At 39.6% G+C, this 23,563-nt stretch overlaps 1 protein-coding gene across 1 annotated transcript; it reads right to left on the bottom strand.

The window, feature by feature from the left end:
* Positions 1-3,248: 3,248 nt before the first annotated feature.
* NSUN3 (NOP2/Sun RNA methyltransferase 3) lies at positions 3,249-22,973 on the bottom strand. The gene is made up of 6 exons (XM_074860757.1): positions 22,848-22,973; positions 21,409-21,518; positions 19,530-19,873; positions 17,780-17,934; positions 17,127-17,248; positions 3,249-3,519 (listed from the first exon to the last, which is right to left on the bottom strand). Exons 1-6 carry the CDS (start codon positions 22,971-22,973, stop codon positions 3,258-3,260), a joined length of 1,119 nt encoding a protein of 372 aa, XP_074716858.1. The 3' UTR covers positions 3,249-3,257.
* Between the last annotated feature and the right edge of the window lie 590 nt (positions 22,974-23,563).

Here is a 23,563-nt window from a genome sequence, read left to right as displayed (position 1 = left end):
ACTGATGTGTGCTGTGCATAATATGATTGTGAGTAGTCGGACAAATGCTCTCTTAATTGCCTTCATTAGAGATCACGTAGATTTCTCTAGCTACTCCACAGTCCAACAAAAACGGTTATTTTCTTGCTCACAGCTTGCTCACCTGTCTTCTCCCTGGGGCTACAATTTTCTCTAAGTTAGCCTGACTTGTTTGCTATCCCATTTCCATCAGTTGCCTGCGAAAGAGGAGGCAGGACATAGTAGAGGAATTAAATTACAATTCCCTGAGAAAAAGGTATAAAAAAGGAAAATGTTGCAGCCTCGTCCTGAAGGTGAGCAGAAGTCATCTTAGGATATCAGAAGTATCTAAGAGGTGCCTGAATGGACACGAAAGCTTTTCAAGCACCACTGAGTGGATGCTGTTCCCCACATGTGCAAACCTTGCCCCTTACCTCCACAGGCATGCCTCCCATCCCTTCTGCTTTCCCTTCTCAGCCCTTCTCCCTTCACATCCCTGTCACCAGCCAGAACTGATTAGAACTGGAAAAAAAAACCACCTCTGCAGCACTCTGAACTAGCATTCATCTGCTCAAAGCAAAGTAAGTATCACATATTAATTAGCCTTGTTTTTCCCTGCCTTTTTGGTGCACTTTTAGACTAGTTGAAAAGAAACTCCAGGAGACCAGCAAAGGGTTATGTGGAACTCAGTGCAGCTTTTACATACATCAGGAGGCCTTACTGCATAATTTAGGTCTAATGCAATGCAGTTCACAGGGACTCGCCCATATGCTGAGATTGAGCGAAGTTCAGTTTTCAAGGATCCCTTTGTTCTTTCTGTGATTACCTAGCCCACATTCTCCTCAACCATTCAGTTTAACCACATATTTTAATTCCATCCCTGAGTAAGTTACATTCTTGGCTTTCCATTTCAATTTCCACAGGGCAAATAAAACTGATGGAAAGCGTTTTGACAAGGGTATTGTTATTGCATCCAGTAGCCTGAGATGACTCCAAATCTAGATATTACATTTAATGTTTCTGGGACAGATGCTGTTAGGTCTTTTCATAAGAACACAGTATCATCTGCATACATTAGTAACTTCTGTGCCTCAAGTTGCATACGCTTTATATCCTCTTCAGTTTTCAGAGACACTGCTGACGATGTAATACTACGGGGGCACCTCAAACATTTTTCATCACAAAGGAGGTGAAAGAATAACCATGGAAGCTCATGCACCAAAGAGGCAGAGTACCTTATGCATTTATTTCCTTCAGCAAAAGATGCAGCAGCGAAAAAAACTGCGCAGCCCATCTTCCTCTTAGTCACAGAAGCCTGAAGAACCAAAGCTACAGCTCACAATCAGCATCTGCTTGCAGACAACTAAGATTTTCTTCAGTTCAGGTGCTGTGCTTCTGAACTCTGCCTTCTTACTGCTCTAGATTCTATGGACAGGACCTTCCCAGCAGCCACAATGCTCAGAGGAGGGACAAATGTTGAGTGCTGCATGACCACGGGTGTACTGACAGAGAACTGGGGTGAATGCAGAGTCGAGGCTCATCAGCGTAACAAGGTGAACAGAGAATAAAGGCAGTGAAAAGCCAACCGAATTTTTCAGAGACAAAAAGCAGTTCTGTCATGGTTGTATTTCTGAGCTCACAGCAACAGAATCACCAGAGAATTTAATGTACAACTACTGCATTTCCAGCATAGTTACATGAAGCTCCCTACAGAAGGCCTCAGGCAATCAACTTTATTCCTGCCTTTGTTAACGAGGTGCAGAATGACCAATTTGGTAGTTTTTCCAGTACTTACAAGCTAATATTCTTTTGTATTCAGAAAAAAATTAAATCCGTATTGTCATGTTTGTGCTTGCAAAAAACTTATAATTACATATATACAAGAGATGTACACACAAAACATATGAAATATCTAAATGTACACACACACATTTCCACACAAGCAACTTATCTACCAGAAAAAAAAAAAAAAAAAAGTCTCTTCTTCAAAACACCATTCCTTAAAAACAATTACTATAAGCTTCAGTCAGGGAAAGGACCTCTCTTTGCTTGAGAGAGGGATGAAAGGGCTCCGTTCTGCTTCAGGACAAACATTTGACCTAACATATACACCGTTACATGATCCTCTCATAGGCATAATTCGAGCACTGCTGGATCAGAAGTTTTCACACCTAGCCCACAGGCAGTACATAGGGAGACACAGTCTGCATGTGCATACACATGACCATGTGTGTGTATGTGCACGTATGTCTATACATTAACCCACATTGTGTAGCAGAATTGAGGGAACCTGAAAACACCATCAGTACATGTTCTCACTGGGACTCTCTTTCCTTACACACCACAGGTAAAACATCATGAATTCATGCAACATTTCTTAACTTGGTGGACAAGCCACTTCTCCAGATTGTCTGTTTTGCTCGTCATGACTGTAATTATGTAACAAAACTCTTTGAATACTGTGCTATTATTGCAGTCATTAATCATTATGCTTCTTTTTCAAATATGTTCTCTAGAGACTGCTGGATATACTGCATTATGCCACAAACCGAGTACCAAAGCTAAACACATCTAAATCTACCATTTTAAGGATATTACAACATAATTTACTCTTTCAATTTATATTTTTGTAAGCTGAAAAATATAAAAAAAAGAAAAAGCTGGTGTCAATATAGCTGATAACTTTTACGACTGTAAACAAAAGGCAGTTTTTAACCAGTAAACAACTTAGCAAATATGAAACTTGTTTTGCCAGTTGCTTGGAATAGTCAGTGCTTAAGATGACAGACTCTGCATACAAATCAGTTCTTACAAGAAAACAGATTTCTAGATGTGTTTGAGAGAGAATGCAAGATTTCCATGACTTCAGACCACTGAAACCATTCATTTGAAAATATACTGTATTTAAACTGAATTAGTAACTAAAAAACCAAAACCAAAAAACAGTGCAAAACCCCACCTCTATTCTAGGCCTCTGTTCTAGGATACAAATCCATTTAAGAGCATTACCTTGAAAATAATACAAAGAGTCCTTGACTTCATAAGGACTTCACAGAAGCCCCCAAGTCCACATTAGAAGACACATTCAATATTTTAAGCTAAACTAAGTGTCTAGCTTCCTTTTATTAGGGGGCAGCTGATACAAACTTGCAATGCTCTAGATTCAGTTGCCTTGGACATGTTCATACACACATACTATATTAGAAATAAATATTAATTTATCACATATCCCATATAAAAAACTAAAGGCATCAGATGGACTACATTTTCTTTAATTTAGCAACATACATTGGACCCCATGCTTTCCCTTTCTCTGGGAGAACCAGAAGTTCATGCTGTTGCATACCACTGAGGAAAGTGAATTCCTGAGAAACAGCTTTGGCCATTTCACTTATGTCTACAGGCATAACATTACTGCAGGAGTTTAGAATGAGATTTATTACATCGCTGTTTTCTGCCTTTGAGAGAGTGCACGTAGAATAGACCAACGATCCACCAGGACGCAATGCTTTAATAGCAGACCTACAAATAAAGAAAAAAAAAAAAGCAACATAAGAAGTGACATACTGGGGGTGGAGGAACATGTAAAGACTTCTAAGTCTAGAGTTGTAAGTAGGTATACATACATATGAGAAAAATATCATCATGAAAATGTCTTAACAGTATATAATTGACAGTTCAGGAAACTACCTGCAACACATTTTTGCTTTCTCATTTATTAATGTATTCTCAGTTAACTGAAAGTATTTTTTACACAACAGTGACAAGCAGAAAGCAGCATCCATTCAGAGTTGCAGAACATATTTCAAGAATTTATATGCGCAGCACAACTGTGAAAATGCTGCAACTGTGCATACAAAATGGGTTACACCACATCAAAAGTGCTAGTTAGATACTTAGCTAGCTGCTTGCATGAACAAATATCAGAATGTACAGTTGCAGTAATAGCCTGAACTAATTACTGGGCTGTAATTCTACAAACATTTCTGCAAATTCAGCAATATATTTAGCAGGTAAGAGGACTCGGGGGTTTCACTGAGCCACTACTTTTCAACCTGATTTCCTAAGGAAATATGACTTACTGGATTTCCTGTTTATGTTCCCCTCACCTATTAACCTGCTGACAAATTTTGACTAAACAAAGGCAAAATGGTGGCTTAAGATTTCAAGTATCCTGAAAGCTTCATGACTACTGGTGGATGGACAGAACAGAGGCTCTTTTTCACTTTCCCACTGAAACCGAGTTTAAACAGATTACTTTAAAGCAGATCTGCAAGGTCCTCTTTTTGGATAGATAAAATATAACCTATGAGAGTATAGAAATGAGATATGCAATCCATATTTACCTACTGCAAATTAAGAGAGTAAGAAAAATCTCAAATCTTGCACCACAGAAGAGCATTCTTCAAATCTGGTACCACCACATAACTGAAAGAGGAAGCTACACTAAAGGTTCATTTGCTATTAAAATGCTCTCTTAAAATAATCCCTTTTAATCACACACTTTGGAGCCTTCCGGGACATAATGGCTCAAAGACTGAGTTGTAAGCTAGTATTCAAACAGATCACCTCACTGCTTCTGGAAAACAGATACTACTGGGCTGAAGCAAATACCACATTAAAATACAATTGTTCCCTAACCAAAATTTCTTTTGTTTAAAAGCAAGAGAATCTGAACAGGTGAATGCTGTTACTCAGGTTGTGAATATCAGAGAGACAAGGCAGGCATTCAGGGGACCTGCAAGTGTGTCATTGGGAATTTAGCAGGTGCTCGAGGGCAGGGCAGATATTGGAAGCATGGATTTATGGAGCACAGTGACACACACAGTATTGCTGTATGGAAAGACACTGAATAATCTTAGATTGGTAGATATTACTGACAATACTGCACTAACCCCTCAAAAACAAATCTACGGGGAAAAATAAAAAGAAAACACCCCCTATCCTCAGACTGCATGAGGTGAGCAGCCCCCAAATGCAGTGAGCCTGATTCCGAGCCCAGATAAACAAACACAATGCCACTGAAACAGCAATTACTCCAGAGATACACTGAGGACTTTCTAAGGGTGATATCTGAAAAAAAAAAAAACAGTTGAGAAAGGAAAGAAGAAAATACAAGGGGAAAAAGATAAGTCCTTTTAACAGGATTGGACCTTTTCAGGAAAAGAATCAATAAAAAAAAGCCTCATCACAAGCAGGATCAAAGCAGATCACAGATCAAAGCTACTCTGAAAGTCCTGTTTGAAATAATATGGAAACACCAGGACAAATTACTGTTTCAAACAGAGATAATACAACTGTGTTCACCTTCCCAGGTGAAAATTCCTGCATATTACACCCAATCTGTTTCTCTGGGGAGTGTACACATTATCTTGCTCATTTTTTCTATGAGTCTTGGTTACATTAATCAGCAAGCCAAGTACATATTTTACCGGAGTCTATACTACTCCAATTTTAGTTAGCGTAAAAGAGCAGAGCTCTCAAGTGAAGATGCTCAAAGAAAAATCAGTGTTTAATGCCTTTGTTGTATCAGTCTTCAGTAAAAAGATGGAGAGTGAGCAGATGGCTAGCACATTTAGCGTATGTGAGTGAGCAGTTCAAGTTCAGCCTGTTATAGGGAAAAAACATGTTACAGAGCACTTAGTCTGAATACTTTCAATTCAACTGAGTCTAATGGACTCATTCTAGGATACTTCCAAAATTAGCTAAAGCTATCACAAAACTACAAGCTTATCTCAGACCTCTGAGTAGCTTTTGGGAGCCTACACAAATGTTTAAGACTGTTTTAGAAACAGGTTGATACAGGATGACACTTACCTTGAGACAGTAAAACAGAGCAGGTGTCATCCTAACGTCCCTTCCAGATCTTACTTTCTAAAATTCTGCAGTTACCAGCACGCATTTGAATTGCTCAGCTCCAGACACTCATCCTTCCTCCCCTCTTCATCCCAACACACAAACACTCTTCAGCAGGCTACAAAAGCACCAGTCCTGGCCTCGAGGTCCTAGGTTGTCTCCACTGTCACTCCAGCTACCTTCCTTGTTTGCAGCTGTCCATTTAAAAGGGCAGGGCTTATGCGGCTGCAACCACAGTGCACCCAGATGTATGAAAGGTAACTTGTAAAGCACAGCAGGAATGTACAACCTTCCCTTCTCATGAACAGCAAGACAGTAAGAGAACCACACACTGATTCCAGCTTCTCAGCCTCATACTGCTTCTGGAAAACATAAAAGCATTTTTTCCCCCCATGTAATAGTTGCTTGTTTTTTAGCTTTCACATTAGAACTCAAAGAGAACAGAGCTGAAGTCTAAATGGGCTCTCAAAGTTAAGCTGATCTTCACAGTATTATTAGAAACCACCTACTTTACTCATTTTCATAGAATTGTCCCCTCCAGCTACACCTTTTCCATGCATACAGGAATGCCAAGCCACGAGAGGGCAGCTAGCTGGCTTGAAAATGCAAAAATATTTTTGCATGACAATCAAGATGTACTTTTAGCACACCTGATAACTTTACTCATAGAAGTAGATAACAGCAACTGCTTTCCTACCTATAAGACAGATACTACATGAACATTCAAACAAGTGAGAAAATATTTTTACCATGTAAGAGTGGAAAAGGTAGAACGTAAAGGTAAACACCAAAAAAGTAGATATAACTACAGCTTACAGGGTTAAAAGCCTGGGCACTTGTTAAGAGTCCTTTCCTTACCATATGTAAAGTAACAACCATTCAAGACAACACTTTTAAAGGCACCATGCTCCTACAACTGAGTCACTGGGGCAGTGATTCAGAGGAAAGCGCAGCATGGGCTTCCAAACAAAATCCTGAAAATCTCACATCAAAACGCCCCTAACTCTAAGCCTCCTTAGCTTAGGAATCTTCACTGGCCCATGACCCAGAAAGGTCAGGCTGCTCAGTGCAGTTATCTTTATTCTGAACCTAAGTCATGAATTAAAATATCTAAGGAGGATTGGTTTACACTGCAAGGTTAATCAATGTATCTATCCATCTTGTCAAGTTCAGCAACAGTTGTTTCAGTGTCTGTGTTCAAAGTCAACTGACCGCCACCCCTGATTAAGCCGTGCTTGGCTTTTGATAAACCTGCACTGAGCTGCAAAATTCAAAGTGAGGAAGTGCTGGGCTCAAAGTCACAGGGTGATGCTATGCTGGGCTAAGCAGATCCAGAGAGTTTGGTCCCCTCGTCATCAGCATGACAGACAGACAGACAATTCACTCATAAGAGAATTTATTCAGATAAATTTAAGAAACAAGCTTATCCAAGGGAGAGGTCTGAGCTGGAGAATAACTTACAGACATCTAGCAGAACTCACTGCTGCTATGACTTCACCATCTAAAAATGTAAGATTCTTCTTACATTACATCTTGATTATCCTCCAAATCCTTCCTTAAAGCTTGACTCTTAGCTGAAGGAATTTGGTGCCTGTTGTAAGGTACTTTGTAACACCTAAAAATGGGCTCCAAATCTAGAATGATTAAAAAGAATGCCAGGGTAAAAGACCCTGAAAATATTTTTTCACCTTCCTCTTATTATAATATATTGTTTAAAAATAAAATACATTAAAGGTAATTAATCTGCAGTTACTTTTCTCTTAGTGGTACAGATGACCTTCATGTTTATTAAAGAATTAAAACTTCCAGTTCAAATATAGATCTAGTTATATATAATGTCATAATTTTAAATTCAGGTATACACATTTACTATAAAGAATTTTACATGTTAGAGGTACTAATACTGCAAAGTCTCAAGCTTCATATGGATAAACATAAGAACACACATTAAAAGCACAAGAAACTTTCCCTGGAACCTCGTAACTTGTTCACCTTTCCCTACAACCATTTCTGCTTTAGTAAGACGACAACCCCTCAGTACTTGCAGTTGAGACCCTACAGTAGCACCATCACTGTTGACAGCTAATATGTGTAAATCAAGCTTTTATGTTGCCTGTTATTATACTACACCACTGCACAAGTGTGAGGTTATTGTTCTAGTGTCATAATATAGTCAAGGCCTAGCAGAAAAGACCAAAATTGGTGAAATGCACGACAATCCATTAACATGCCCTATTTACCAGGTAAATATGAAAATATTTAAAATAAATATATATTTTTAAATATATATTTTTATATAAATATAAAAATCTTGCCTGTATACAAGATCTCCAAGGTTAGTTCTTCCAGGAGACAATATAAAACAGTATGCAAAAGTAGTAATTATATCAGAGAACTGCAAGTATTAATGCATGTTCGTTACAAGATGACATACGTGCTAAACTAAAGAAAAAAAAAGCAGCTCTTTTCTGGGGTTCTGAACACAACTTTAGTTCATATCAGTATATCAGAATTTAGGAGACTTTAGTGATATCCAATAGTTGAAAATTTTAATGACATTTTCAAATCATGAATAGCTTGGAATTACAATAGCTGGAAAACTGCCAGAGTGGGATTCACTGGCACATCATTCTATAGGAACTTGCCTCATGCTTCTCCACACTTCCTTTGAACTACTGACATTATCATTTTATAGCCACTGAATCCACTCTTAAATCTTCAGGACATTAGCACAACAGACACCTGTAATCCAAACAAAAGGTTGATGTCCATCCCGTGCAGGAAGTACTCTAGAACAATTTAACACACACAGATTGTTCCTCTCCTCATTCTAAATTAAGTTTAGTGGTTTTTTTTTTTTAAAAAAAAAAAAAGAATTAACAATACTTTCCATTTTTGCAAGGTGTGTCTTTGGATACGGGCTCAATGACATGTATTGTACTATGGAAGTCAGAGGTACGAAAGATGCATTAATCTGTCCTAACTCCTCATATTACAGAAGTACTGCATAAGATTTTTATTTTTTTTTTTTAAGAAATGTATTATTTTAAAGCAGTTTTATCTAGTTTATTTCTCAAGAATTACTTTAAATCTAACAATGGAAAAAATGCTAACAGTAAATTAGGTAAAAGAGAGCAGTTTTATTATTTAATATCTCAGGGAAAAAAAGATCACTCTAAAGCCACACAATAATTTTAAAACCAAAAAACTCTTACATGCAACTAAAATGTGGTTAGCCAGAACCAAAAAAGAGGATTTTTCACACTTTTCAACATGAAAGGCTGACATTTTGTTCATTCTAAAAGTCTTGGCATCTCAAACATCCTTTTAAAAATAGGCAGACAATAAATACATATTTCATTCCATAGCTAGCACCTGCATGTCCAGCCTACTCCTCCTGTGCTTGGGTTTATGTTGCATGCCATTGGAAGCGTCAGCATTAATTATGTTAATCATTCAACCATTTTCAGTATTAAAGTAAAAAGATTACATATATTTTAGAGCAATTTTAAAATAATACAACACTTCAACAGCGCCATCTTTTGGCAGCTGGGATGTATTTCTGCTCAATATGCAAGATAATGTCTGATCAGAATAAAAACTGCTAACCCTTTTATAAACTGGAAGGCCGCTATAAGGTCTCCCTGGTGCCTTCTCTTCTCCAGGCTGAACAACCCCAACTCTCTCAGCCTGTCCTCACAGGGGAGATGCTCCAGCCCCTGATCATCTTCGTGGCCTCCTCTGGACCCACTCAAGCAGGTCTGTGTCCTTCTTATGTTGGGGGCCCCAGAGCTGGACACAGTACTCCAGGTGGGGTCTCAGCAGAGAGGAGTAGAGGGGGACAATCCCCTCCCTTGACCTGCTGGCCACACTTCTCCTGATACAGCCCAGGATACGGTTGGCTTTCTGGGCTGTGAGCACACATTGCTGGCTCATAGTCACTTTTCCATCCTCTAATATCCACAAGTCCTTCTCTGCAGGGCTGCTCTTAATCCACTCATGCCCCAGCCTGTATTTGTGCTTGGGATTGCACCGACCCATGTGCAGGACCTTGCACTTGGCCTTGTTGTACCTTCATGAGGTTCACACAGACCCACCTCTCCAGCCTGTCCAGGTCCCTCTGGGTGACATCCCTTCCCTCCAGCGTGTCGACCACACCACACAGCTTGGGGTCATCAGCAAACTTGCTGAGGGTGCACTCAGTCCCACTGTCCATGTTGCCAACAAAGATGTTAAACAGCACCGGTCCCAACACCGACCCCTGAGGAACGAACGCCACTTGTCACTGCTCTCCACTTGGACACTGAGCCTTTGACCACAACTCTTGAGTGCCAGCATCCAGCCAATTCCTTATCCACTGAGTTGTCCATCCATGAAATCCCTGTCTCTCCAATTTAGACACAAGGACGTCATGCGGGACAGTGTCAAATATAGATATGAAGATATTACTGAAGATATCACACATTTCCTTCTTCCTCTTGGAAGGAGTCCAGATACATTGTGGCAATAAGGCCTGCATGTTAAAGGTTTTGCTTTTATTTCTCCAAACCAATTCAAAATGATAAGGAAATTCCTCCTGTGTCAAAATACCAATTTTTTTAATACTTCATGATGGGCGGTGACAGAGGTGCACAGAAGACAAAGACAGTAGTTCAAGTATTCTCTCCATATCCCAAGCAGGTACTCCCTCTGCTCCTCTCAAAGTAAGCTTTGCTACAGTGGAGAGAATTGCAGTTCAGAATAACACGGTAGCAACAGTACAAACATGAAGTGAACTGCTTTTTTTCAGCATTAGATTGAACTCTAAATAAAAGTAGACACAGTCACCAAAAAACACCCCAAACAACCAAACACCACAAATTCAAAAAACCCAGCCTGTTCTGCTCTAGCCAAAATGTGTCCTGAAAATTCTGATAAATAACATTTCCATAGCAAACAAATTTAAATTCTTCTAAAGAAAAAAAATGAACGTTCAGTTTAACATTATTGAGTCTTCTCCTCTAATGCATGGCAGCTTCCGAAATATTTGTCTCGCTAACACAGGGCTATGAGACGTCCTTTGCAGTACCAGAACTGCAGTGCCTTTGCAATGGTAACAGATTGGTTTATTTCCCGTTCACAGATTTAAGAGCCACAAGTGCCAACACAATGCTCAAGAATTTTGCTTTCACTCTCAATGTTGCAGCTGCCCCGCACACTCACACACTGGATTTCTGCAGGCCCTGTATCACTAACAGCAAGGCTGTTTCCAGCTGTCCAGCAGCCAGAGGTAGTCCACTGTCACAGACCTTCAATCCTTCTGTTGTTTTAGTCATCCCAGAATTACCTTCCTACCTTATACACTCTCAGAGGTCCATCCCTCTTTCCAACTTAAACTTACTATTTACAAGAAGAAGAACATATATAGCCCAAGCAGGACCACCTCAGCTACAGAAGGGAGAACAAAAGACCTTTGAAGCCCACTACAGACTTTGCCACACAGCTTTAGTGTTTTTCCTTACAGCTTTTGAAACACACGTACACACAGAAAGGACTGAAGGTGGAATTAAAGCAAAATTTGTGTCTGAATTTAAACCTGTGATCTCAAAACAAATGACTAGCTGCTGGGTAGCTTATTTGTTTATTCATGCAGTTATTTATTAACTCAATTAACTGTTTTGCAACATATCATTAGGGACTTGATCTGTGAGTTACTCACAGGGCACTGCCACAGCTTAAGGAACCAGGCGGTACATAAAATCAGGAACTATTTATTTTAACATCTCTGATGGAAGACAACATGGAGCTACAACAGTGGCCACAGCAGTCACTCTTTGTGAAGAAATTCAAACCAACCACGAGTCTAAAACACTCAGTAAAATGACTCATACCACCAGCAACATAATCAACAGTGTTTTGAGGAATGGCACAGCACAAACATAGCACATTTAAAGCATACGAAGTTAGAACAAAAACCAAAATCTCCTTGTCCAGTCAGCAGCTACCTAACTGTTTTCATCTGGAGGGTCAAGAATGCACAGAGAGGGAACACAGTTTGCACAGCAAGACACCCTGGGCAGCATGCCCAATCTGGAGCCCAGGGCCAGCAGACTATATAAAGTATGCAGCTTTTCTAAGATAGAAGGTGGTTAATGAAGGAATCATCCACACAACCCACAAAAGATTTGCTGGTCCAGCAGTTGCAATTCTAAAAAATTCCCAGTGGAGCTAATTGACTAGATGGTTATGGATAACGAGTGGATTAAATGGGCAGCACCAGGGCAGCAAAGGGAAAAATTCCAGGGAAAGAGCTGAAGAACAGTGTGATGAAGCAATCCTCAACATGATTTTCTCCACTTTCCTATGTGCCTTCTTTCCCTTCTCCACAGAAAATGGCATCCACTTCTTTCCTCAGCTCACCTTTCCCCTTCTGGTACCACGGTTCAGAATCCCCTCAGGTCACTCCAAAACACCCTTGAACTTCACCCAGAGAGCTCCTTCCAGCACATGCTGAAACAGAAATCTGTGGCACAAGATGGCTGACGTATTTCTGGAGGGACTCCCTTGTGCTTCTCCTTCCCCCATGACATTCAGCCCTACCACCCTTTTAATGCCTGACACTAACACTCAAGCAACTTCTACGATGGTAAATTTTTTTAAAGGTTCAAGACACTGGCTCTCCTTGCCTTTGCAATGAATGTTAAAGGCTGCTATTTTTTTTGTCAGTAGCAAATCACAAAACTGAATCACTGCATAGGACAGCTAGCTATTTCTGAGTATCTTCCTTTTTACTTCACTTTTGTCTTAAAACAGAAATGGTGCAATAGTACCATATGCTAAATATATGATGGTATAATGTATAAAAAACAACTTTTGCCTTCACTGTACAACATCCCCCCCCCAATTAAGAGCACACAATTCCTCTTCTAGGTACACGTAGAAAACGCTACATTTCAGTGAAAACTAGAGGTGACACTGAATGCAGGAGGAGGACTATCAGGATTTTTCCAGTAAATCACAGTATTTACTACACACTATGTGAAAAAGACTTTTTTTCAACAAGTAAATCTATACGCATTCTATGAAACCACATCACTAATTTTCACATACCAGAGAAAACAGAGCAGCTTATAACTTAAGGTTTGCTATGTTTGTGTCCTATACTTTCACCAACAGTTTTAACATTTATTCTAACTAAGATATATTTTCAAAGGTCTGGAACTAGAGAAAATAAAGCAGGTCCTGTGACATGTAGATTAGGCTTTAGAGACTCAGGTTGTCAATTCTACCTGATGACTCAAGGAAAACAGTCAATCTCATTTTACTTCCCATGTGTGTAGATTGCTAAACCACCATAGGAAATGGGTGCATCATCATCAGTCACTGCTCTGGGACAGAAGCAAGACAAACACAGATCAAAAACTTTATGAAGCCGCTTGCACAACATCTGGTTACTTACATATGACATTAACTAATGGTTTAAGTACCCTTTAATTCAGAAAAATAGGTTCAGAATACTTGGGTTGAGGTTGCTTTATTTCCTTCAAAATAAAAGCATGTGCACAACCCTTCTACCTCCCAAACTATTCAATAAGAAAAAAAAAAAAAAAAAAACCAACCCAAAACCTCAAAACTTCTGGTAACCTTTTCTTGAAAAAGACCAGCAATTTCAAATACCATGTTATGACTGATACCCAAAGCAAAAACGTTCTTTGTACAGAGGGAAACATTCATTTTACCTCACTATTGCGCTCCACTTGCATGGGTTTGTAAGAGGAGATTTGTATGTTATACAGAACCAGACACAGTTCCTTAAAAATCGTATTTAGAAACAAAACAGGGATTGAAACATTTCATGAACTAGGAAGAATAAAGGGTTTTCTGGATTTCTCAAGCCAAGTTTAATACTTCACCCTGAGTTCTGGAAAATGAGAATACATACAACTTGAAAGAGATAAGCTAGGAAAATGAGCATTTTGTATGGCTTATTTCGCCACCAGTAATCCAAAGCACACTTCAAACTTCTCATGCATCCCGAATTCACCCAAATCTCTTAACTTTGCTTTGAATAATACCTAAGACATACACACAATCTCGATTGTAGCCAACTACTAGGAAGAAAAAGAGGTGAAAATGGAAAGTCAACCAATATGTATTTTTTAAAGTTAGTCTGAGCTCCTGTGGACCAGAACGCTATTAAATACCAATTGGCGCTGAGAGATGTTGTGTATAGAAGAGTTACAGTAGTCTGAATGCCTTTGCTGCGTTTTCTAAATTGCATCCTGTTGGATTTATTTTCAGCTGAACCTTAATGCAGTTTCTTTTAGCTGCAGTAACTGGTCTAGGAATAATTATAACATCCATAACAGTTTCACCACTAAGGTATTATGCACTTGAGCTTAATCCAAAATTTAATTTCTATCTGAAAACTGATAACATTGGCAAATTCACTTAGAGGAACCACTGTATTTTGTGCTAGCATTCAGTGTCAGGAAATGAACATTCCTTCCTTACTTTGCAGTTTGTTTTCTGCATGAACACTCCAAATAATAACAAGATTTGCAGTGTGTTCTTGCATTATGGCACGCAGCAGGGATGCTTTGATTTTGGTATTAACAATCGTTACAATCTCAATTTCCTTCAAATCAGTGGTGCCCTCACTGCTTTTAAGATTTGCTGTTCAGCATTTATGTCACTTATTTACATTTCAGTTTTTATTCAGACTGGAGTAGGAAGATTGTTGCATCAGTTTCAACACTTCTTCCAGATCTTCATTCTCTGAAACCTCTACGTTCTTAATAAATGACACTGTCTTGCAAAACCTACTTTTCTTTCTTTCACTTCCTCTCTGATGTCCCCAGCTTCCCCCCCCAAGCAGATCTGCTTAAAAAAAAAAAAAAAGCGCAAGATGACCAAACCCAGAAAAACAGATTACAAGTGAAGCATTTCCTTAATTAAGAGGGAATCTCAAATTCTGGGCTAAATGTGACTTGATAGAAATGAAAACAGAACGACCCTTTGCACTTCATTCTTCCCACTTGTGTGTTATACTTAATACTACTGCTAAACTGAAATAATGCTTGGTCCTTATACTTTAAGCTTCATCTTCAAATCACACAGTATTTCTTACACTACTCTCAACAATATTGCTGGCATCAAGCTTTATGCTTGTTTTTGTTTTACAGATACAGGAATCAAGGTGAGAAACGCCCATGAGCATAAACCACCAGGTAATCTGAATAGATAGACCATAGGTAGCTCTTCATGAGCTGACTCACGTAAAATGCAGTACAGCTGGATCAACATAGCTTCAGCCTTCCTGAATATTACTGGAAGTATCAGAGATGGGATTCAAACTCAATTTTTTATTTATAATTATAGACTCTAGCCATAAAAAAAAAGGCTTGAACAGGGTAGCATTCCACAATTTTAATTCTGCCAAACATCTAATGCACTTGCATGAACCAGTTAGTCTTTCCTGGTCTCATTTTATCATTTCCTTCTTCCCTTTCACATGGGATCTGAGATGTTTTTAGTAGCGGAAATTCATTCTAAAGTGATTGGATAAAAGGTACAATAAAAATACAGTGAACAGCTATACCATTTACTAAGTATACGTCAAATATTTTACCCAATAACGCTTGTAATCTCTAACTCTTGAACCTAACCATCTATTTCATATGCTCCAAAATCTTTTAAAAGACAAAAAAAAAAAATCCAGTGCACATAACAATAGATTGGTCAATCTACAGAACTACTCAGATCTATGCAGAGCAATGAAATTACCGTCCTTTTACTTCAATTTACATATCAAAAGTATATTGTCCTTACAAATCTAATTTTTATTGCTGTTGCTATAGTAAAGTATACTTTCAACAGAAGCAAAGTTCTCTTCTTGATTTAGGAATACTCAATTAAATCTGATTTGGGCTGACAGGAATGTCTCCTTTTTTTAAAAACAAGGTTTCTGCTGTCATGAGTTCTCCACTTCAGAATTACAATCTGGAGTGATTTATGCAAATTCTCAAAAGTTTCTCTGCATGATATATGCTTTCTTTTGGTACAGGTTCACAAATTGGATTTTATATGTCAAATATTGAAAAGGGAAAACTGAAACAGGTCAGTGTTTTAGATGTGATTGATTTCTTCAAAGGAAATGGGTGACATGATGCATTATTGCAATAAGATACTTGTATTTCTGTTATAAATCATAGGCTTCTGCAAGGCCTTTTTCAACTGGAAGTCATGCAAAACTATCTTGAACTGCTGCAATGGGAACTTTCCGTAAAAACTTTCTTTTTCTTTTTTATAATATGTTATTTTTCCCTCAATTTGCTTTGACAGATGGACTTCAGGCGTGACTGCAAAAAACACTCAAGTCTAGAAGGTATTATTGGGAAATCACTTTTTTTCCCCCCCAATAAGAAAAACTGTAGTTTCAAATGCTTCACAAATTCTAGCCTATGGCTGGTATTAAAAAATGTAATACACAACAACCTTGATTTGAATTACAGGTGGATGTTCTTGAAAAATAAACAAACAATCCTTTCCCACCAAACCCCACATTCTTTTACTTTTTTTTCCCTATCAATTATGATCAGTAATCTTTCTCTGCTACACATAGTCAAACGGGTATTAAATTCTAGCAGCATGTAAGAAAGTACAATAGTGGACGCAATCTTTTCATATAAACAGCCCAGAAAGCAAATTCTGAAGCAGCACTAACTAATGACCTAAGAGACGGCTGGTAACGAGTCCTGACTTACAGCTCAGTTATCAAAAAGACTGCAATAAAGAACCGTAAAGGATAATTCTGTGAAAGAACAACAACAAAAGGAGTTGGGGAAGAACGCCCAACTTGGTAGGTTTATAAACTACTTTCACAGACATTTTAAAAAGCACTATTAAAAATTGTATGTGTGTTTTTGCTTCAGCTGAGGAATATATCTGAAACCATTTTAGCTGTGTCCACCAAAAATATTTTGATGTTGTACCAGCCTGTTCTGAGTCATCTGAAAATGGACATATACGTGAACAAGTGAGTTGAGGACTGTACAGCAGTACAGTAATAGAGGACCTATGCCTCACTGCTTATATTACCCTGTACAAACTTCCATATTCACATTAACCTAGATCAACTGTTTATTGCAAACAGCATTGCAACAACATATTCTTCACTTTCTTTTCACATGGTGAAACCTGGTTTTGATTATGAAACATGACAAATCTTGCCTCCATATCATTTTTATTAATTATGAAAAACTCCTTTAATAGCTTTCCTTTGCACTTCTCACCTTAGCAGCTGGAATTGTAGAGATGGTAACTCCTTCCTTTGTATTAGCCTAAGTGTAGCTTGCTGAATATCAGAAGAGAATAGCCAACTTCTGTCATTTGAACAAGGAGCATCAACCAGTACCTAAACAATAAATAAGAGCAAATAAGACAATTCACAATAAAGATATTCACTTTCTGAACACTGTGTGCCAAAAATCCACTCAACTTACTTTTGCAAACACTTAGAACACCCTTTTTATTTTCCATTTTTGTGGCAGAAATGATGTAATTACTATTTTGAGATGTTTTTATTGAGTTATGGAGGGAGAAGGGGGGGGATAAGAAATTACTGCTCCAAAAGTACCCTCTACCTGATGAGCTCTCACTTGTTGCCCCCCTTCCTAATTACACATTGCGCAAAGAACATTGCTGCAAGGTCTCCAGAATTCACTACCAAGACTCAGTGGGTAACATCATCTAACACAATTAAATGTACAACATGCTTCATAAAGTAATTCCTGAGGCTCTGCAAATCCTGTACATGACCTTGGTTCCCCTTGACAGATCAGATATTTTTGTGGGGGCCAGAAAAAAAAAGAAAATTAAAAAGCAAGCAGCACAGGAAGAAGCAGCAGAATGTAGAAATATATTTGCGAATAAGACATAATGTTACCTTGTCATATAATTCAGGCTTAAGATCTCCAATCTGTCTACCATCCAGTTTAGAGACCATTATTAAGTTAATCAAAGGATCCGGGATGAAGGATTCTATTGTCTGTTTCAACCATCTTGATCTCAAATCATCATATTCATTACAGTGAAACTGACCTTAGAAAATTAAAAAAATAAAGTTTTGGTTTTTTACAAATACAAGGAGTTACACCAATTTCAGAAGCTCTACTGTTTTGCCATGACTATACACCTTATGTGCTTATGTTATTGCATGTTTTATAACACTGCTGAATTTTTATAAACCCAAGTAAATTTCAACATGCTTCTACAGAGGAATCCATATTTAGTAGCAAATACTTATTGTAGCAATAGACTTCCATAGTAAAACAAACTTTAAACATAATCCATATCCAAAGACCAGTGCTAAGTGAGTGCCTTTCTGGGCTCCTTGAGCCATTGTCTAAATTAAATACATTACCCTTATTAATTACCTCTTAAATAAATAAAATATCGGTTTTGTGTATCCTAAGCCAAGCAGTCCAACTCCCTAGTTATTTGAAATTTAAGCTAGAAGTGTTTTAACTGAAACCTTTTGGTTGCACTTATTTTAACACTGTAGCCAGAGTAGTTAGCCCTTCAGAAGAAACACTGCTGTTGCTTGCACCCAGACCAGAAACACAGCACAGTATCTTTTCCTTAGTCCCGTTTTCTAATTTAATAAAATTTCTATTTTCATGTCTCCACAGGTTGTCCTACACCATGTTTGTCAAGCACAATATGGGACATTTTAGCATTCTTTGAGGTATATTAAGAGTCAACTTCCTTATATCTTATGTTCACAGCAACAATTTAGTATCTTCAGAAGCAACCATAGGATAGAAGTAGATATTTTTGCAAACCTTTTGTAAAGGGCAATCCACATTTAATTTACCTCAGTGGCATCACCTCATTCCTCTAGAAGAGGAAGGGAGAACCAGCAGTAATCAACAGGTGCAGGTGGTTATAGTAACGGTCTCAACAGTAAGAACATAAGGTGCTGGGAACATTTTGAGACAGTTACTACCCAAGCTAATACAGACACTTGGAAACAGCAATCACAGCTTGCCTTAACTCCCTGCCCTGGAAAGACCAACCTGCTGTTTGCTGTTACCTTCTAAACACTATGATTATTTTTGTGCCCTTGTAGAACACCAGGTGGATTGACCCACAAAGCTTATTAAATACTGATACAGAACAATTCCTCATCATAAGCTTTCTCCTTCTGCCTCGATCTTGCACATTTAATTTGTTATTCTCTGTTTTACATCAGTACACTTAGATTTACTTATACGGTTTGCATAGAACTGGCCAGAGAGGTAGCAGAGGAAAAGGAGAAAAAAAAAAAAAGAAACAAAATTACAAGTATTGTTAAGATTGCAGATTACTTAACTCCCTGTGCCAACAAATCTACATCATTTTAAGTAACTTTTTGAACAGTAACAAAAAAGCAACCGGTGGAGGAAGAAAAACATAAGAGCTACTCCACTTTTGTCTATCAGTCTACAGTAACCTATATTTAAATAACTACTGCATTTTTCATCCTCTTTTAGGTAAACAGACTTCATAAAAATCTTACTAAACAGCATGGAACTACTTAAACTGCTGTTTGGTTTTTTGCCCCGAACCCAAATCTTGTACAGAAAACAGGCACAACTGAAATAGCCCAAGCACAGAGCCAGGGATCAGCTTCTAACAGCACTTCGATGCTTTACCTGGATAGGCACACTGCAGTGTAGCTACTGATTTACCCCCTGGTGCAGCACAGAGATCCAAAACATCTTCCCCATCTTTCACTTCTAATGCCAACACTGGCAACAGTGAAGCGGCATTCAGCAGGTAATACTCTTTCAGTTTACCAGCCTGGTGTTTTTGTGCAGGGAATCTCCCAGGGGTTCTCCTGATGTAACACTTAAAGGATGCTGGAAGATAGGGCAAACTTCCTGGAAAGGCAGGATGATATCCCTTCATACGCAAGGTGTTTTCCAGTTCAGCGGATGGGCTGAACTTGTTAAGCAGAATGGCGTACTGCCAGCACAATGGGTATGTGAGTACATCTCTAGATTGAAAAAAGGAAAAGTAATTTAACAGCTTGACAAATAAAATGAGCTTTCCATAGTGTAGGAAGCCTTTTCTTACATAAGAGTAACAATCTCACCATGGGATGATTCTGATATAATCAAAAAGGAAACATTTTGATTAGGTGTGATTAAGAAAAGTATGCAGGAAAATAATTTTAATAGGAAATCAAGCCACCATTTTCTCTAGTTATTGCATTTAAAGCACTTATTCTGAAACAAGATGTTCTCTACTTTTCCTCATTCTTTAACAAACAATTGCAGAATTTACAAACGATGAAGCATAATGCTTCTTCTGACTATAAAGTACTTCCCTAGGGACAAAGGACAACTGTAATATTAGTTGTAAATATCACAACAAAAAGAATCACATTGCCTTTGCAATGGTTGTTCCAGCCAACACCATACAACGGAGTTTTTACAAGTGTTCTTTTCTAAATTTCCTTTCATGTTCTGCAAACATTGGGCCAGAAAAACTTTAACCAATAGATATTCCTATCAGACAGTCAAAAAGCAGTGTTTTGCAGTGGGAGGAACATGCTTGTTCGTATTTCAGTTCACTTTTTCAGACCTTTCTTACATGGATTTCCCCCACTTTCCATTTGAATTCCTCTCATTACTTTTTCTTTTAGCCTCAAAAAATACTCCTCAGGAATATTTACTGCCTAAAAGAGAAACACATTGATCCAACCTGAAAGAGTTTTTAAGTTGATTCACTTAAACTAATGCTACACATCTTTTTTTTTTTTTTTTTTTAAACAATGGAGACACTTATTTTAAACTAGAGGAATCACACGGTTTCTAAGACTGATCATGTAAGATGCTTTTCCGTTCAAAGTAACGTGGCACTGATCATGGGTCGCTCCTCATGCACTTTAGGTCAGTCAATTGCTTTTGTTCAAATTCCTGTTGAAAAGTATATAAGCTAGGCAGTGAACTTCTCCAGAAGGGCTCCTCCGCTGGCTTTCCGACGAACAACCACCACCAGCGAGCAGGAAAAGTGTCTTCTCTCAGTACCACACCCAGTTCTTTAGAGGCTGTGTGATCAAGGCCCAAAGCGATAGCCTTTTCTGTACATGTTGTCAATATTCAACTTCTTCTAATGGAAGAAATCAGGGGATGTACCTGTCTCCTAAAAATCTTTGTCTCAGTCTCTCAAGATACATAAAGCTGTAGGGAAAAAAACCCTAACAGAAGCTGTTAAGTATAAAGGGATGGTTTTTGGATCAAGTTTTTATAAAACAGTCAACAAACACATAAGATTGTAGTCTTCTTGGAGTGCACAGCATACAGGAGAACAGAAGCTTCATCACATCCAAAAGAATCATGTCAAGGAAAAAACTAAAATTCCAAGCTTTAGTCTTCTGCTATTTAACACTTTTACACTAGTTCTAAACTGAAAATAAACTTAAGCAGTTGTAACAGTCCATGACTGTTTTCAAAGTTATTTCATGAACCACTTAAAAAAATAACAGAACCTCTCCTCTCACACCGCCATCTCCCCAAAACAACAGACCTGACGCTGGCCCATGCTTCTCCCAGTTCCGTTGTGTACTGCTTCTCAAAATGATCCAGAGCAACTTGACAAATCTGCTTTTGAAGTTTCTTTTTAGTTTTATTTTCCAGCTTCAGAGAAAGGAGAAAAAAAGCAGTAAAAAAACCCAAACGAAACTCTAGTGAGAATTTTAGTTCCCACTAAATTATTAAAAGAACATTTTATCAATTTAAATGATGTCTGTATCAGTGATATTAGGATGCTCAAATATCAAGGTCACGCCACACATGCAATCAAGACCTAACAGAAATTTCAGAGAACAAACAAGTTAAGCTAATGTACTCCTCTCTTCCCTACCTGTGAAGAGGTTATTCAAAGCCTGCTGATAATACTCTTCTACATCCACTGTGCTAATAATACAGTGGGTTCCTGGGACTCTAATATACCAGGAGCAAAATAAGCAAGACATGAGATCCTGCACTACGATCACTTCTGCCAAGATGTACCCATGTGCTTAACTAAAAGAAAAAAAAAATAATTTGAATCGTTGTGGAAGTCAGCTGGAGTTGAGCCATGAAGCACTGTAATAACTATTTTATTCCAGGAATAAGGAAAAAAAAAATCGCCTATACCTTTTGGTTCTTTTATATTTTTAACCTGTGAAAATTTCTTTTAATGGGGGGGAAGAACTTCTGGTTTCTTAGCAAACTTGGGCTACTCAGAAGGAACACCCCAAAGTTAAAACACTAAATTTAGATGGATTTCCCTCCCCAAGGACATGCAGCAGCCTTCCGCTTCCTCCAGCCGCCCTACCATCCTGCCTCCTCCTCCCGCTCCCCTCTGAACCATTAACAGAAGGACCTGCCAAGCTCCGAGTTACTTCTGTTGTCCGTTAATTGCTTAATGAAGCACCACGGTGCACTGGCAGGTCCGGTTTTTCTCTCTCTAACCAACAGATTCCTAGCCGGGGGGCTGCGCGGCCTCGCGGACCGGGGCCACCGCGGCACCGCAGCCACCCGCGGGCTGGCGGGGGGGAACGGCCCCAAAGGCCAAACGGGGCCCGGGGAGCTTCCAGGACTGAGGAGGGCCGGAGTGCGCAGGTGTCTGCGGAAGGGACATGGGACTGACCACAAAGAGGGTGTAACGGCTGCCGAGGGGGACCCTGGCACCGGGCACAAGGCGGCATCGGGCCGCCTTCGGCAGCTGCAAACACCCCCGGGAGCGCTACCACACTGCACACCGCCACCGCTGCCAACGGAGAAGCTTCAGTGTGAGCCCAGGGACGGACCCTCCGCTCTGCCCTGCCCGCGGGCGGCCGCCGCCACCCCTCTCGGGCAGAGCACCGCCCCGCGGCCGCTGTAGGGCCCCGGGCCCGCGGAAGGGCGACGCGCAGGAAGGGGCCGAGCGTCCCTCCCGCCCCGCTTCCGGCCACCGCTGCCCCGGCCCCGCCGGCGCCTCACCTGCTCCGAGGCCCGGGCGGGATGGCGGGATCCTCCCGGGGGATCCTCCCGCCGCGGCGGGAGGGCGGCACCGGCGCGCGGCGGGGGCGGCAGCAGCAGCCGGGCCGCCGCGCGCGGCAGCCGCATGGTGGGAGCCGGGGGCGGGACCGCGGCGCCCCCTGGCGGCTGAGGGGGCAGCGCCACTCGCCCGGCCCACCGCCCCCGCCCCGGGTTACCAGAAATAAAGACTCGAAACCAAGATGGGGTCAGAGAGAAGATGGGGGGTTTATTCTGCACAGGGTGCCAGGTGGAAAGCACCCACAAATCCAGCACACCATATAAAAGAACTTAGAAGTATTCATACACTCCAAACTACATGATTACACATTTACTGTAATGATTACTGGTTAATTACTTACTGCCTCTGTCCCTCATCGGTTAGTAACATGCTCGCTCGGATTTAAGGTTACAGTGGGTTTCTAATTTTCTGTGCAGGCTCAAAGGGTGAGGGTCTTTATTCAGGCAGGGGTCTTCGAAGCAGTGGGTGTGATTTTTACTATTATAATGAGGATAGTTCTTCCAAAGGACACTCTAATCTCTAATTAAACTGATTTACATTGAACAATTCTAACAAGCTTCCGTGTTCCAGGATGTTTCTCCAAGGACAGTCACTCCTGATTACAAGTTTCTTACTAATTATTGTTAACGGTTTGAAGAACAGACTGACCTAGCTGATG

Source organism: Strix uralensis, chromosome 2, assembly GCF_047716275.1.
Source record: "Strix uralensis isolate ZFMK-TIS-50842 chromosome 2, bStrUra1, whole genome shotgun sequence".
In the NCBI taxonomy this organism is placed as follows: domain Eukaryota; kingdom Metazoa; phylum Chordata; class Aves; order Strigiformes; family Strigidae; genus Strix; species Strix uralensis.
Note: the sequence above shows the minus strand (reverse complement) of the source record. Positions and strands in the feature narration are given on the sequence as shown.